Consider the following 14,821-nt stretch of genomic DNA (forward strand, 5'->3'; position numbering starts at 1 on the left):
CAGCAGCAAAGGTCATTCAAAATGATCTAGACAAGATTCAGAACTGGGCAGACACATGGCAAATGACATTTAATAGAGAAAAGTGTAAGGTACTGCACGCAGGAAATAAAAATGTACATTATAAATATCATATGGGAGATACTGAAATTGGAGAAGGAATCTATGAAAAAGACTTAGGAGTTGTTGTTGACTCAGAAATGTCTTCATCTAGACAATGTGGGGAAGCTATAAAAAAGGCTAACAAGATGCTTGGATACATTGTGAAAAGTGTTGAATTTAAATCAAGGGAAGTAATGTTAAAACTGTACAATGCACTAGTAAAACCTCATCTTGAATATTGTGTGCAGTTCTGGTCACCTCGCTATAAAAAAGATATTGCTGCTCTAGAAAGAGTGCAAAGAAGAGCGACCAGAATTATTCCGGGCTTAAAAGGCATGTCATATGTAGACAGGCTAAAATAATTGAATCTGTTCAGTCTTGAACAAAGAAGACTACGTGGTGACCTAATTCAAGCATTCAAAATTCTAAAAGGTATTGACAGTGTCGACCCAAGGGACTTTTTCAGCCTGAAAAAAGAAACAAGGACCAGGGGTCACAAATGGAGTTTAGAAAAAGGGGCATTCAGAACAGAAAATAGGAGACACTTTTTTACACAGAGAATTGTGAGGGTCTGGAATCAACTCCCCAGTAATGTTGTTGAAGCTGACACCCTGGGATCCTTCAAGAAGCTGCTTGATGAGATTTTGGGATCAATAAGCTACTAACAACCAAATGAGCAAGATGGGCCGAATGGCCTCCTCTCGTTTGTAAACTTTCTTATGTTCTTATGTTCTTATGTTGTAATACAATAAAATGTGGAAAAGTCCAAGGGGGGGTGAATACTTTTGAGAGCCAGTGTAAGAAGATTTCCAAGCATTTAAGTATCCCAATTTCAACTATTATTCTATTATCAACAAGTACAAGACTTATGGTACTGTCACAGTGCTCCCTCGGTCTGGACAAAAGAAGGTTCTTTCACCACGAACAAGTAGAAGAATTGTGAAGAAGGTTAATAACAATCCAAGATTGACTGCCAAAGACATTCAAAGTGAATTGGCTGCAAATGTGACTGATGTTTCCATTTCAACCATAGGTGGAGTATTGCATGGTTTCATGGTCGAAGGCCAAGGAAAACGTCACAAGGACAAATTGTTTGGACAAAAAGTTTGCAAAATGTTATTTGAATGATGGAGTTCTGGTCAAAGGTTTTTTGGAGTGATGAAACAAAAATCGAGCTATTTAGTCATGCTGATAGCACTATGTAACACAATTTTTGTTCCTGGGTAGTAAGTGTTATTTCCTAATTGCTTATGCCTCAAAAGTATAGAAAATGGCTATTCCCCACAAACTTTGCCTTTGTGACCAGGACAGTGATATTTCAAAATATCACTATTTCCAATGGGAAAACGGGCAAATGTGTGTCTCTTCATTCACATAAAGTCAGAAAAAAACAACATATGAATCCAAATTTATACTAAAGTAATACAAATATGACTACAAAAGATTTAGAAGTGAGTAGATTTTCGAGATTATAATGTAAATACGAACACACGCTGTCCTCTGAAATGTGTGCATTCAGCCGACTGCTTCTTTTCACTCTGCAGGCCCACCATGCAGCCAACCCACAGCTACACTGTTGGAGGACAACGCAGCTCTGGGCAGCTTACAGGCAAGCCTGCAGGCACCCAGCCAGTCTACAGGGGTCACTGGTGTGCGGTGAGCCAAGGACACCCTGGCCAACCTAAACCCTTTCCCCCCGGGCGGCGCTTGGCCAATTTTACATCACCCCCTACTTTAGAACTACTGTCCATGGTCTGCAGTGGAATACCCTGGACTTGAACTGGCGACCTCCAGGCTATAGGACGCATCCTCCACTCCATGCGGAGCGCCTTTACTGGATGCGCCACTCGGGAGCCCCAACAAGATGTTTTTAACCTGCATAAGTGGCCAAAGAATCCTAAAGTTGCCAGGGCTTGGACAAAATTTGTTAAGCTTTCACGTGTCTGGATGAAGCCTAGCAAATGGTCACATTTATGTTCGGCACACTTCGAGAACCACTGTTTCAACACGTATGAGACGGCTAGATCCTTTGGCTTCACTCCCAGACAGAGAGGATGCTGTACCAACAGTAAGAGCCAAGAAACAAACAAACCAAAAAATCACCTCGGAAATGTGTAAGCGACGCAATGCGAGAAAGCAAACTGAGCTGTAGGAGTTTGTCACGCAGGCCACCTACCACTGCACTCCATTGGATATTTAAGCTTATACATCAGCAAATGTGTCACACGCCAAAGACAACTGAGTTAACAGTGATAAACAACTGAGTTTCTCATCTGTGTTGACATCATCCCCCAAAACTAAAGGATTTCTGCCAGATGTAAGGTCAGCATTTAAAAAAAAGGGTACTTGAGGGTATGTAAAATCTCTTACAAATTCTATTCAGAATCAACCAACTAAACAAGACACAACCGTACCCAACGTTATACAGTAATGTAGCAGTCTTACACTGTATTTTGATTTTATATATAATCAAACTGGAAGACTCAAAAAGCTGTTGTTGTTAAGACTAAAAGGCCAAAATATGCATAACAACAGAAATTTGGACTATGGAACAATGGTCAAAGGTTCTTTGGACTGATGATGGATGGACAACGACACATGTGCATTCTGCCAGTTCTGTTGTCAATTCAACACTTTTCTTCTTTCTATTCCTTAAGGATATTATCTTCATGTGTTGCTCATCCCTGTTAGACAGCTTTTTGGGTCTTCCAGTCCTGGGTTTGTCAATTACAGATGATGTTTCTCTGTACTTGCTGATTTTAAGCTTTGGACACCACACCTTGAAAATCAAGTGATGCGAGCTATTTCACTCAATGTTTTAATGTATTTGTTTTTCCTTCTTTATGCCTATTATAACAACCTTGATTTCCACAAAACATGATTTCCATACTCATCCGGCACGTTTCTTGGAATCGTCTACGTTGTACTGTTGTCTGTACTGGTAATAGGCTGTATCCAGCACCCCACGGTTGAGACATACTGGGTTGAAGTCTCGGTGACAGGTTACGCATGTAACCGGAGGATCATTATTTTTACAGGTCTCCCGTCAATTTCCTGAGAACAAATTCTCTCCTTTTGTATACTAATTGCTTGGCAGTTACCAAAGGAGCACATGAGATAAGGAACGTAAAATACAAACCAGTGGAATTAGGCCTTTATTTTCGTTTGTATTCGGGAATCTGCGCATGGACGTTGTTGTAGTTTTGGCTCCGTCTAGCAGATTTTGAAGAAACGTTTCTGAATAGGTGAGTTTTTTTTATTATTATTATTATTATTAGCTAATATTATTAGCTATTATTTTTTTTACAAAGATGTGGCACCAGGCAAAACCCTTACTAGTCAGTGTTGTTTAAATGATCACAGAGATTGTCTTGATCGATGCTATTTTCCATTTCATCAGTTTCGATTTCGTACGGCTCAAAACAATAGGCCTATATCAGGCCATTTTAAGATAGTTGGTCCATAAGGCTTTCATTATTGTACATTGTTTCTGAATATAGAGACACCAAATCTGAAATCAGAGCTGCAGTCGTAGTCTGTCTCTATTGCAGCTGCCAAGTCCAACACTAAAAGGTGTTCACTATGACGTCACTGATCAAGGTCACAGGACTTTTTGCTTGGGGGAAAAAATACTACTTTTAAAAGTTTTTTTGGGATGGGAATGTATATTTTATTTTATTTGTATTGTGTCTTTAAATACGGACCACGTGGAGTAATAATCAGTATTTTTTATTTGATTTTTTTTTTCTATTTGGGTTTCCCTTTAATTTCAATTTCCTTGTAATGGTATGAACACTTTTGAGTGAGCATTTTTTGAGTTTTACAAAAAAAAATGCTGAAATAAATAATTGTAGATTTCTTGTAACTTTCTTTCCTCATCCACAAAAGCAAAACTTTTGCTACAAAAGATTTTATACCAAAATTATTTGTTTGAGAAATTTCCATTGGGATATGTAAACTTTTGACTACAACTGTATGTGTGTGCATATAAATATTTTAAATATTTAAACCTGTGTTCAATAGTGATGTAACTGTACAACTGAATGTCTTCTGAACAGCAAAACTAAGTACATCAAACAAAGTTTGCATTCAAGTGGCAAAATAAGAGTATATTTAAAACGCAGGTGTTCAATGAAAACAGGACAATGTCCTTAAAGCAAATCCTAGGGTGAACCTTTGAAACAAAGCCTCCATCTAGAAAAAGGTAGCTCTGTATTTGTAATACATTCTATGTGACTTGCCAACAACCGTGCAGAAGAAATTAAGCAAATTATACAAACACAGTACCACTGGATCAGTTTATGGAAGCACTATACTACACAGTACTTCTGAAATGAAGTGCTTACAATGTCACCGGGTCTTCCATGTACAATATATCTTCCATGTACAGTATAACTAAATTTTAAAAAAACAACAGTCAGCAGTTTAAATAACCTTGTAGTGTTATTTGTATATTTGAACCCCCCCATTATGTATCTTTAGACTGCACAGAACAGAGATATGGAAGCTAATATCTACTTTGACAAATGCAGTTCCTACCGGACAGACATGTCTGCCTCGTACTTCTTTCCATGTAGAATGCCTAGTAGGGTGGGATTCCTCTTGTCTTTGAAATTCAGGGTTACATCATAAACAGCTGAAACTGAAGATTAAAACAAAACCAAAAATCACTGTTAAAAGAACATGTTGCAACCGGAACACCACAATTAAAATAAGACTGTTTGTAAACACCCCTTCCAAATGAACAGTGTCTTTGGTAGCATTAAACTGAAGCTTATTTTAACAGGATCAACAGAGATGACAGCAAAATAGTCCTAGAGAGTGCCTTCTAAATTAGAATGCAAGATCAACAGAGTCCATTAAATACACAAGGAGAATGTGTTTTGAAGCATTACACAAACACTTAAATTAAGAAGCCATTGTTATTTTTTGTTAGACCCCAGGGTGTGAATTGCGACATGCCGAGATACTGGAAGCAATTTTGTGTTCCTCAGTGTGGCTTTGCTCCCAAGCTGATTCCCCAATTGAAATTTGACAATTCAACACAGTTGTCACTTGAAGTCATGCCACTTAGGTTGAGATTAATTATACATTGCCAAACGCTAGACTCACACAATTTAACCTTCAGATTTACAAAATATCTTTATTTATTCAAGGGCAAAATAAGATATGAAATGTGCATGACAGTGCTAACTATCTTGTCGTTGTGGGCAATTCTGAACTTCGTAGATAATTCACAGCGTAATATGCACAAATGCATTACTACAATGGCTAATAGGCACTTTTTATTACAGCATGGTGTTCCCTTTGGCTTTATCTGTAGCAGTACCAAAATTCTGAACTCAAATTGTGTAGATAAGCTGCAGCATGTGAACTAACTTCATGGCAGTCTTGTTTTACTAGCTTTATAGACCTTTTTTTGGTGACAGTTACTGTGACCAGACTGGAACACATTCAAAACCATTTAAAATCAATTACCTTGATGCAGCATTGATAAAGTTTTTAGGAGCTGCCTAAATGTACATTTAAGCATATTGTGTGCCAATGTTTAAAGGTTAGAAAGAAAGTCGTATGTTTTGTCGTATGTCGTTGTACTAGATTTACAAATACGGTGTTGATCGAATTACAATGCCTTCCGATGTTTGCCAATTATTTTCTAAAGATGGCAAGAAATCAAAAAAAGTAATGTTTGGGATACTACGGTAACAACTAATTTGCGTGACCATTTAATGAGACAGCACCCTACAAAACATAAAATCTTCATTTTCTACCCCGGAGTAAAAATGAAGAAAAACAACCAAGATCGTTCCAAAAGCTGTATCTTTGGTCAGAAGTATTTAGCATCCCACCAACGTCAGTCCCTAGTGAGCAGGTATTCAGCAATGCTGGGCAGATTGTAAGCAAGTGCCAGTCATTGCTTAAATTCAAACAAAATGTGGAACTATCATGTTGCTTAACACAGTTAAATTATAAGCCATGGGCAACACTAACTGTTGTCCTAACTAACTAACAGTGATAACTTTAAAAATAATTTTGGGGATATTGCTTTGATCCCCAACTAGCACAAATCAACACGAATGAGGTACAAAATAAATAAATACATTTTTATATATATATATATATATATATATATATATATATATATATATATATATATATATATATATATATATATATATAAATAGCGTTAAAGCAATGTTACAGTAATCCACAGCTCCACATGTATTACTGTTTTTTTTTTTTTTTTTTTAAGGGGGGGGTTTCCTTTAATGTACGTTGAACTGATGAATCAGCTTTTTTTGGAAAAAAGTCTATCATATAGTGAAAAATTAGGCATTGTCCCAGCCTTACTAAATTACCTCCCACATTTTGTGAGTTTGCTAAAAGACACAAACGATTTTCTGAAATGGCGACAGGATTATTTAAATGGCACAGGATTATATATATATATATATATATATATATATATATATATATATATATATATATACTACTGTGTTACAAGGGTCTGACACCCCCCCCATCTTAAAAAAAAAAAAAAAGTATTTAGTAAAACAAAAAGCAAAATGTCTTGCTTTTTAACAAATCTTTATCAAAAAACAAACTAAAAACTTATTTAAAAGTATTCATTCATGACAAAAGTACTGGCACTCCTGCTTTAACATTTTGTGTGCCCTGCTTTTGGTTTCATTATGGCTTTCTGACGTTTATGACAATTAAACTGTATGTTATATCTTGTTGGTGAGATCTGGGCTCATGCAGTCTTGCATATTTCGTTCAGCTCTGGCAGACACAATGCCTGCTACAGCTTTTTTCATATGTCCAAAGCATTTCTATTGGATTGAGATCTGGTGAATGCGAAGGTCATTCCAGAACCTTTATCTTCATTTTCTTCAAGAATTCCAGTTAACATAGCCTTATGCTTTGGGTCGCTGTCGTGTGGAAGATAAACTGTCTACCAATCAGCCAACGAGCAGATGGTAAAATGTTTTTCAGATGAATGGCTCCAATCCCTGAACTGCTAAAACACCCTCATATCATGACTGAAACACCTCCATGTTTAACTGTAGGTATAAGGTTTTCTTCATGAAAGGTTTTCTTTTTTTGTTTCTCCAAACATACTCTGGTCTATATTTTTTGGCAAATTATAGACACTTTGTTTTATGAATTTTGTTTAAAAGTGGTTTGCAGAGAGGTCGTGCACACAGCTCCTCACTGTTCAGGTGTCTTTGTACAGTTCTTTTGTGCACTACTGCTGGATGCTTTTTCTCTGAATGCATTCCTCTTGCCATGACGTTATTATTTGAATATCATTGAAGTTCAGCAAACACTTGTGCACAACAATTGAATGCAAGGGGTGTTACTAAAAAATTATTGAACATTGTTAAATATTCATTATATAACAGTTCATTTTAAAACTCCAAAGCAGTGCAAACTATATTGAGTCAGTTTTCTTCAAAGTGCACAATTAGAATACAAGCCTGTCGTCCTGCTCTGGATATAAGGTGGCGCGCTTTTTTGTTTTGTTTGTTTATACAGTGAATACTTACAAAGCATTTTCAAATCATATGCTAGTTAAAACAAGCAGGTGAATTAGAGCACGCCCACACCTTGTCTGGTAGAAACACTGTAAATAGCAAGGCAGGGCGTTCAGTGCAGTTTCGCTGATAAATTAAAAATAATGTTTTTAACTATGTGCGTTACAAAAATGCAATTATTGAATCGATTATCCAGTATTTACATCAATGTATATAATGAGGAATGGAAAAACTGATTTTTGAATCGTAGCAGCCCTAGTTCTTATCCATTTATCGTACTTACTACGTGCTCTTAATGTACTTTACTCGTATAAGCAAATATTTGTACTATAAGTTTAAGTGCTATTGCTCAAAATCGCTCTTAAATATAGTTCACTGTATTCCTTATTTTGCTGTAATTTTATTTCAGCATACTTGTGTTTTAGTCCACATCATAACAGAACAGTTTTGATACTAGAACATCCCAAAGAACTTAATTTTTTCTAAATTTAGAGTGATCAGTTATTATTTTTATTTTCCCCCAATTTGAAATGTTCAATTATGTTTTTTCTCCTCACCGCAGAGAGTCCCCACACAGCACAGAGATTCTGAGGGCATATGAGCGTCCTCTGATCTCACAAGCCTAAAGTCAGAATCACTTTGACACAGAGCAATCCAGAGCAGAGGTGGGTGGGCTACCGAGCCTGTAAGATCTTCTTATCCAATCTGAACATGCTCTGTGTTTGGCCAGTAGGGTTCGCTGTTATGCGATGAGGAGAATAAGTCCCTATTTGTTTCCCATCCCCACCCCTGGGAGCTTCAGAGCCTTTGGAGTCCCCAGCAAAGCTCCAACTCTTTGCACAGCCTGAACGTGAACTGGTGCTGTCCAATCTGTGTGACTCATCCTGCGCTCCCCGTGGCAACGTCTTACTGGATGAGCCCCTCGGGGGTCCACGATTGCTATTTATTTACACTCAAAGATGTTCTTTCAGATTAAAATGACATCTTAATTTAAATTTATAATAATAATAATAATAATAATAATAATAATAATAATAATAATACACTTGTAGTAACATTAAAACTGGCATCTGACCACCCCGTCCCATAAATGTCAGCAAATCAAAACCAGTTTTTTAATTCACACAAACTCTCCAAATCAATCTTGTTACAGTATTTAAGAAAGTACAATAGATCTGTAAATAATTATATTATTCCAGTGTTGGAGGAATCTTTGTCACAACCCCTTACAACAATCAGTATCCGAAATGGATAAATAATTGTCATTATATACCTGGAAAACAGTAAAACATTTTTTTCTGCATGGTCCAAATCTAATAATTTTATAATATAATAATGTTAAAACAGTAGCTTGAGTAAGTACAGTTTAGTGTTGATTAACAATGCAAGTTCACAGAAGGTATTGTAGCACCCAGCTATTTAGATCTCTCACCTGTTCCTTTAAGACACTGCATGGTTGTAGTGAATCCTTTTGTTCTGGGCAGTAAGTGATACTTCAGCTTGGGAAGGCCCTTTGATTCAGCGACCTGCATACTGATCTGGTGTTTTTTCTCTGTAAAGCGTGTCCCTTCACAATACAAGAGGAACTGTAAAAAAAGGAGGAAAATATATTAAAATACATCTCATATTTTCGTCTGGTTCTAAGTTACAGAAAATTATTGATATTTCAATTATTTCACTTCTGAGATGCGCGCAACTCAGGCCTCTACAGTATGTACACGTGAGGATTGTTTGGCACTAGTGAATGTTAGCCTTTTGCACAACCTAACCCATTAGTCTTTCTTTTTGTTCAACTGCAGAGTAAAATTGACTGAATAAAACACTATTAAAATGAGCTGCAGGCTCCAAGAGTTGTGAGTTCATTGCATGCCCAGCACTTACCCACATGCACTCAGGATAGTCTGAGAGGTTTTTGAGTCCCTGGATGACAGTGTCTTTGTCTTCTTCCCATCTCCTTTTACAGAAAACTATTTCCAAGAAGTACCAGGTCCACCCAATTAGTGGCACTTTCAACAACTCATGCTTTGCAAGGACTTTTGAACTCTACCAACAAGATCAAGAAAAAAATAATAAAGATGAATAGGGATATCCATTCTGAACACAAACACATTCATTTCAAAAGCTTTTCATCAGTTATTTAATATAGAATCTTTGATAACCTTATTTGTAATGATTTTCTATGGTTGAGATTCCTTGTTTAGATGATGTATGTATATATGAAAAATTACAGTTAAAAACAGAACGTTAGGTTATTTCATAACCCTGGTTCCCTGAAACAGAAATGTATCCATTACACAATGGGTTAATCTATTATGCCTGATTCAACTGAACACCTCTAACAATGCCACGTCTTACGCCCGCAACGTCAGCACGCCCGTCTCCATCCCCACAGGAGACAAAACTGTGTGCAGGGTGGTGCTCAGTGCCACACATTTTATTCAGCCTATTGCATAGAATATATGCAGCGACCAGAGAATTGTAATGGATACATTTCTACTTCAGGGAACCAGGGTTATGATAATAACCTAACGTTCCCTTTCAAGTACGACATGTATTCCATTATACAATGGGTATGTACACCCAAGCCGTCACAAGGACGTGACTTGCAGAACAGCCAATTTGGCAAGATCGATGGCTTGCCACACTTATAAGGCACAGTAATGACCTCATGCATGTGCTTCTGAGTCTGACTGAGACACTGTTGTCAGCACACTGGTTCCAAAGACAGGGTTTTGAGGATCCAGGAAACTAACCCTTTTCGGTCCGATGTTGGACCCTGTCTGACATCATCAAAAAGACATCAAGCACAGGTCTCTAATTGTTTTTTCTCCGGAAAAAGCAGAGAAAATCTTTTAATGGCCGAGTGAGACTGATAGGAGCCGGGAGAAGAAAACAAGTGATCAGGAGATGATTTATCAGTGTGACTATGAAGAGGTATGTGAAAATACAGTGAGGGGTGGGGCTTGGCTGGAGACTTTTAAACCTGTTTTACCTGTTTTTTAAAACAGTGCGTGTAAAATAAACAGCACATGTGAAAATAAATTAGACCTGATGCGTCTGACAGGTGCTGAATAAATGGGTTAAGTCTGTAAAACCTTGTGAAGATGTGACAAGTGGCCCACACCGCTGCATCGCAAATGTCAGAGACCGATGCACCCTGACACAACACCCTAGAGGTAGCAAGACCCCTGGTGGAATGATCTGTGACCTTCTCTGGAGGGGGCAAGTTGGCTTGCTTGTAAGCAATCTTAACTGTTTCCACAATCCAATTGGACCGCCTCTGTTTTGACAGGGCTTGACCTTGGTTCTTAGCTCCAAAGCATATAAACAGTTGCTTGGATTGCTGCCAACTTTTTGTCCTGTCAATGTAATACGCTAATGCCCTAACTGGACAAAGGGTACGGTCCTCGTCTGACTGGAATGGTGGAGGATGAAAAGCCTCCAATTCCACAGACTGATCGACATGAAAGATCGATAGGCATTTGGGCACAAAGGCCAGATTCGTACAGAGCATAACCTTAGTCCTTGACACCATGGCTTTTGCCACAAAATGCTTGTGTCTAGCAGAGGTGATGGCAAGTAAAAATGCTGCCAGAGACAGGTATTTAAGCTCTGTAGAATGCAGAGGTTCAAAGGGTGGTTTCGTGAGTGCGTGCAGCACTACATTTAACCGCCACAAAGGAACGTTGTCCTTAAAAAGGAGGCTGAAGCACTACAGTGCACGGTGCAATACAGTGCGGGAACAAGTTAAGGTATGGTGCTGTGCACGGTGTATTACTATGCACAGTGCAGTGTGGTGCACAGAGGCATGGTACGGTGCAAGGTTGGTATTGGCAAGGCCTAAGCAAACTGCGTGTGACCAAGGCAGCAACACAGGGATGCAATGCAGGAACCTGAGGAGCGCCTGCTTACAGCTCTCTCCCACTGACAAGCCTTTATTAAGCGGTGCCGAAGCTGCCTGCTATTGTGGCATGGGCAGCAGAGCAAAGCTCTCCAACTGTTGGGCTACAGCCCGCAAATTAATCTGTGCAGCCCGAGAGTTAACACAGTGTCCATCCAGGAGCGCTGGCTTGCAAGCAGGTTTTAGCCCAGACTGCTGCGACTGCTTAAGCAGTAAGCTGTGCACACAGCACCTGGAATAAAAAAGGGAGAAACCAAAAATACAGCAGTTTCAACCACAATGTCACCTATCTGCAGAGTGCAGGAGCAGGCAAAGCCACCGCTGCCGCTGGCCATAAGGCCGTGAAAACATACACGGTAAAAAACACATTTAATAAATTTTTTTTTTTTTTTTTAAATTCCTTCAGCAGTTTATCCCAAGTGGGGAAAAAAACAAGCAGAAATAAAATAAGACAGGCTTATCTGACTGCACTCTCTCGAATGCTGGGCCACTCTCTGTGTAAGCTGAAAAGGCTGAAATAGAAAATGGCACTGAGCGCCGTCCTGCACAGAGTTATGTCTCCTGTGGGGGCAGAGACTGTCGTGCTGATGTCACGGGTTGAAGACGCAGCTTTGGTAGAAATGTTCAGTTGAATCGAGCGTAATAGGATAACCTATTGTGTAATGGAATGCATTTCATACTTGAAAGGGATCAGGATTTGTGCAAACTCTATAAAAGGGATTGCTGACAGTTATCTGAGGCTTCTTCTACCTCTGCTGTCTGATCATGGTGTTTCTGCCATTAACCATTTTCAACGTGTCTGATACAGGAGGAAGTGTCTTGGTTTCTGATCCTCATCTCCTATCTCACCCTCATTTGAGTCTTCATTCACCCATACTAATCTTTATTGGTTAAACTGTGGCCTTCAAGTGCAGGAAATGCTGTACACTTGATTGGCTAGTAAATACATGCCAAAAACAATCCATCATGGAAAGCAAAGGGTGGGGGGTAGGTACAGTTTAAGTTGTGTTATGAATGTGTAATGTGTTATGGTGAGATGTTACTAAATGGATAACACAAAGTTACTAATATGTGTATTGCGTTCAGCTACTAAATGTTAGTGGTCATTACCCAGTGGTATTTGAATCATGTAACTAGATACAATTGTAACTGAAATTAACAGAACTGATTTGTAACAGAAGGTGTCTTTGTTTTTTCCATATTCATTAGGGTAGTAGTGTACCAAGTATTGACTTAGAGTGGTCTTAATAACAATATTTAAAGAGAACTTAACTAAATAATGAAATAAATAAATAAAAAAGACTAACCCCCAAAACTCCAAACCGCTCACAAATGGTCCATCCACAGAGGAAATCTATTTCATAATTGTGATTAAGGATGACGATGACATGTTCTTTCCCTAACTTGTCCACAGTGGCCTTGTCTGTAAACAGAGTGCATTCCGTACCCGCCCACCACTCTAGTAACATCACAAGCTCTATAAAGGGAACAAGACAAGACTTGTTGCAAAAACACTTAGAGTAAGTAGTAGGGTTACGAAAAATAGTGTTACATGTTCCCATGTGTTGCTACAACTGTTAAATAAAATTAATGTACCTGTACTTTTTTTTTCATTGTTAACATCCTGACAACTTTTTATAGATAACTTTAAAGTCTGTTTCAAAGCTCTTTTCAAAATGGATGCTCTAGTGCACTGGGGTTTGAGATCTGTCCTCTAAATCACTGCTGAAATCTATACTATATATATATATATATATATATAATATATATATATATATATATATATATATATATATATATATATATTAATCAACACGTAACAGTGGCATTGTTATGTGTTGTTCCTGCAATGAAGCATGCAGACAGGCAGGTGAGAGCTGGAATGGAGGCACCGAGACACAGTGCAGTATTTATTAACACATAAAACAAACAAAAAAACACAATAATGTCATGTGATGCTACCATCAATGGTAGCGCACAGAAGACAGTACATGACTATAAAAACACTAACAATAAAACACAACAAACTATAAATCCAAAGGTTACATGAAAATGGCGGGCCTTGCAGCAGCCCCGATCATAGTGATCGCTTTGTTTTTATACTGACGCTCCGCTCAGACACGCCCACCTGTCTGCTGGAACTGCTGATAATTTCAGCTGCTGCTCCACGCAGACAGTTAATCATTCCCGGGGCAGCGCTACAGCAGCTAAACAATTAATTAAAACAATCTATTAACAATTAACCCAAAAACATACAATAAACTACATATTTCCTATATGCAGGGCTTACGCCCTGCCACACAAGTGCTCTGACTTTTCTGTTTCGTACCACATCATGGATCGTTATTGCTGTGTTACCTACAGTGCGGGCAATAATCCTTATACTGTCAATGCACTAAATCTGACATTAACAGCTATAAAGTGTAAAAATTCGACAGGATGTTCACAATGAAAAGAAAAATGTCAGGTGTATTGTAGCAACAGTGCGCTACTTAATCTTTAAATATTTACAAATGCCAAATCAATTATTTAATGGTGAAAAGTTTTGACAAGTGCCTTTTATATTGCGACGTTGAAGAACGGAAAAATAGAAATGATTACTTTGTTACATACCAAGGAGTTTGGGTGATTAAAATAAGACCATATCAGTTTTATTGACATGCAGGACACCAACATTAAGGTGAACATTGTAATATTAGCTCCCAAGACACCACTACTATTTTTAATTTTTATTTTTAATAAAACAGAAAGGGGTGGGCAGCCTGTGGCCCTGATTCTATTACAATACCATTCTCAACAAGAGGGTCAATATAATGTACGGCACATTTTTATAATTATTTTCAGGAAAACTTAGCAAAAGTATCACACTAAGATTTTTCCCAAAATGACATTTAAAGCAGAATGTAAAAGTAATTTTTCACATATTGTATGCAAATTGTTTAGTACGCTTTCAAAACATTTCAGCTTAACTGTTAAATATCATTGAAATGGTCACTTACGGCTCCACAATGAGTAGGAAAGGCGGCAGTTGATCCTGCGGTACAGCTGTTTGTTTATTGGCCAGAGAAGCAGTGTGCATAGCTGAATGAAGTTTATAATTAGTCCACTCACTATGAACACAAAGCTGATAAGCAGGTGCAGAATAAACTGAGTCTTCAGGTACGCAAATAAACCCATGATAGATATCAGAAGCGTTTGCACGGACCCTCACTTAGAACAACAGACCTAAAAGAAACAAAAAACACAATTTGTATTAAAACAAAACCACCATCTGGTTGTAGTG

At 38.0% G+C, this 14,821-nt stretch overlaps 1 protein-coding gene across 4 annotated transcripts in view; it reads right to left on the bottom strand.

The window, feature by feature from the left end:
- LOC121320443 (1-acyl-sn-glycerol-3-phosphate acyltransferase gamma-like) overlaps positions 1 to 14,821 on the bottom strand; it is a 68,658-nt gene that overhangs the window by 14,522 nt on the left and 39,315 nt on the right. For all 4 annotated transcript variants that reach the window (XM_041258775.1, XM_041258778.1, XM_041258777.1 and 1 more), the window contains exons 2-6: positions 14,538 to 14,763; positions 12,846 to 13,015; positions 9,519 to 9,680; positions 9,070 to 9,223; positions 4,639 to 4,741 (exon numbers count right to left, since the gene is read on the bottom strand). In XM_041258775.1, the coding sequence (XP_041114709.1) occupies positions 4,639 to 4,741; positions 9,070 to 9,223; positions 9,519 to 9,680; positions 12,846 to 13,015; positions 14,538 to 14,715 (767 nt within the window). In that variant the 5' untranslated portion in view covers positions 14,716 to 14,763. The remainder of the gene's footprint in view (positions 1 to 4,638; positions 4,742 to 9,069; positions 9,224 to 9,518; positions 9,681 to 12,845; positions 13,016 to 14,537; positions 14,764 to 14,821) is intronic.

The sequence above is a fragment of the Polyodon spathula genome, chromosome 9 (genome assembly GCF_017654505.1).
Source record: "Polyodon spathula isolate WHYD16114869_AA chromosome 9, ASM1765450v1, whole genome shotgun sequence".
Lineage (NCBI taxonomy): Eukaryota > Metazoa > Chordata > Actinopteri > Acipenseriformes > Polyodontidae > Polyodon > Polyodon spathula.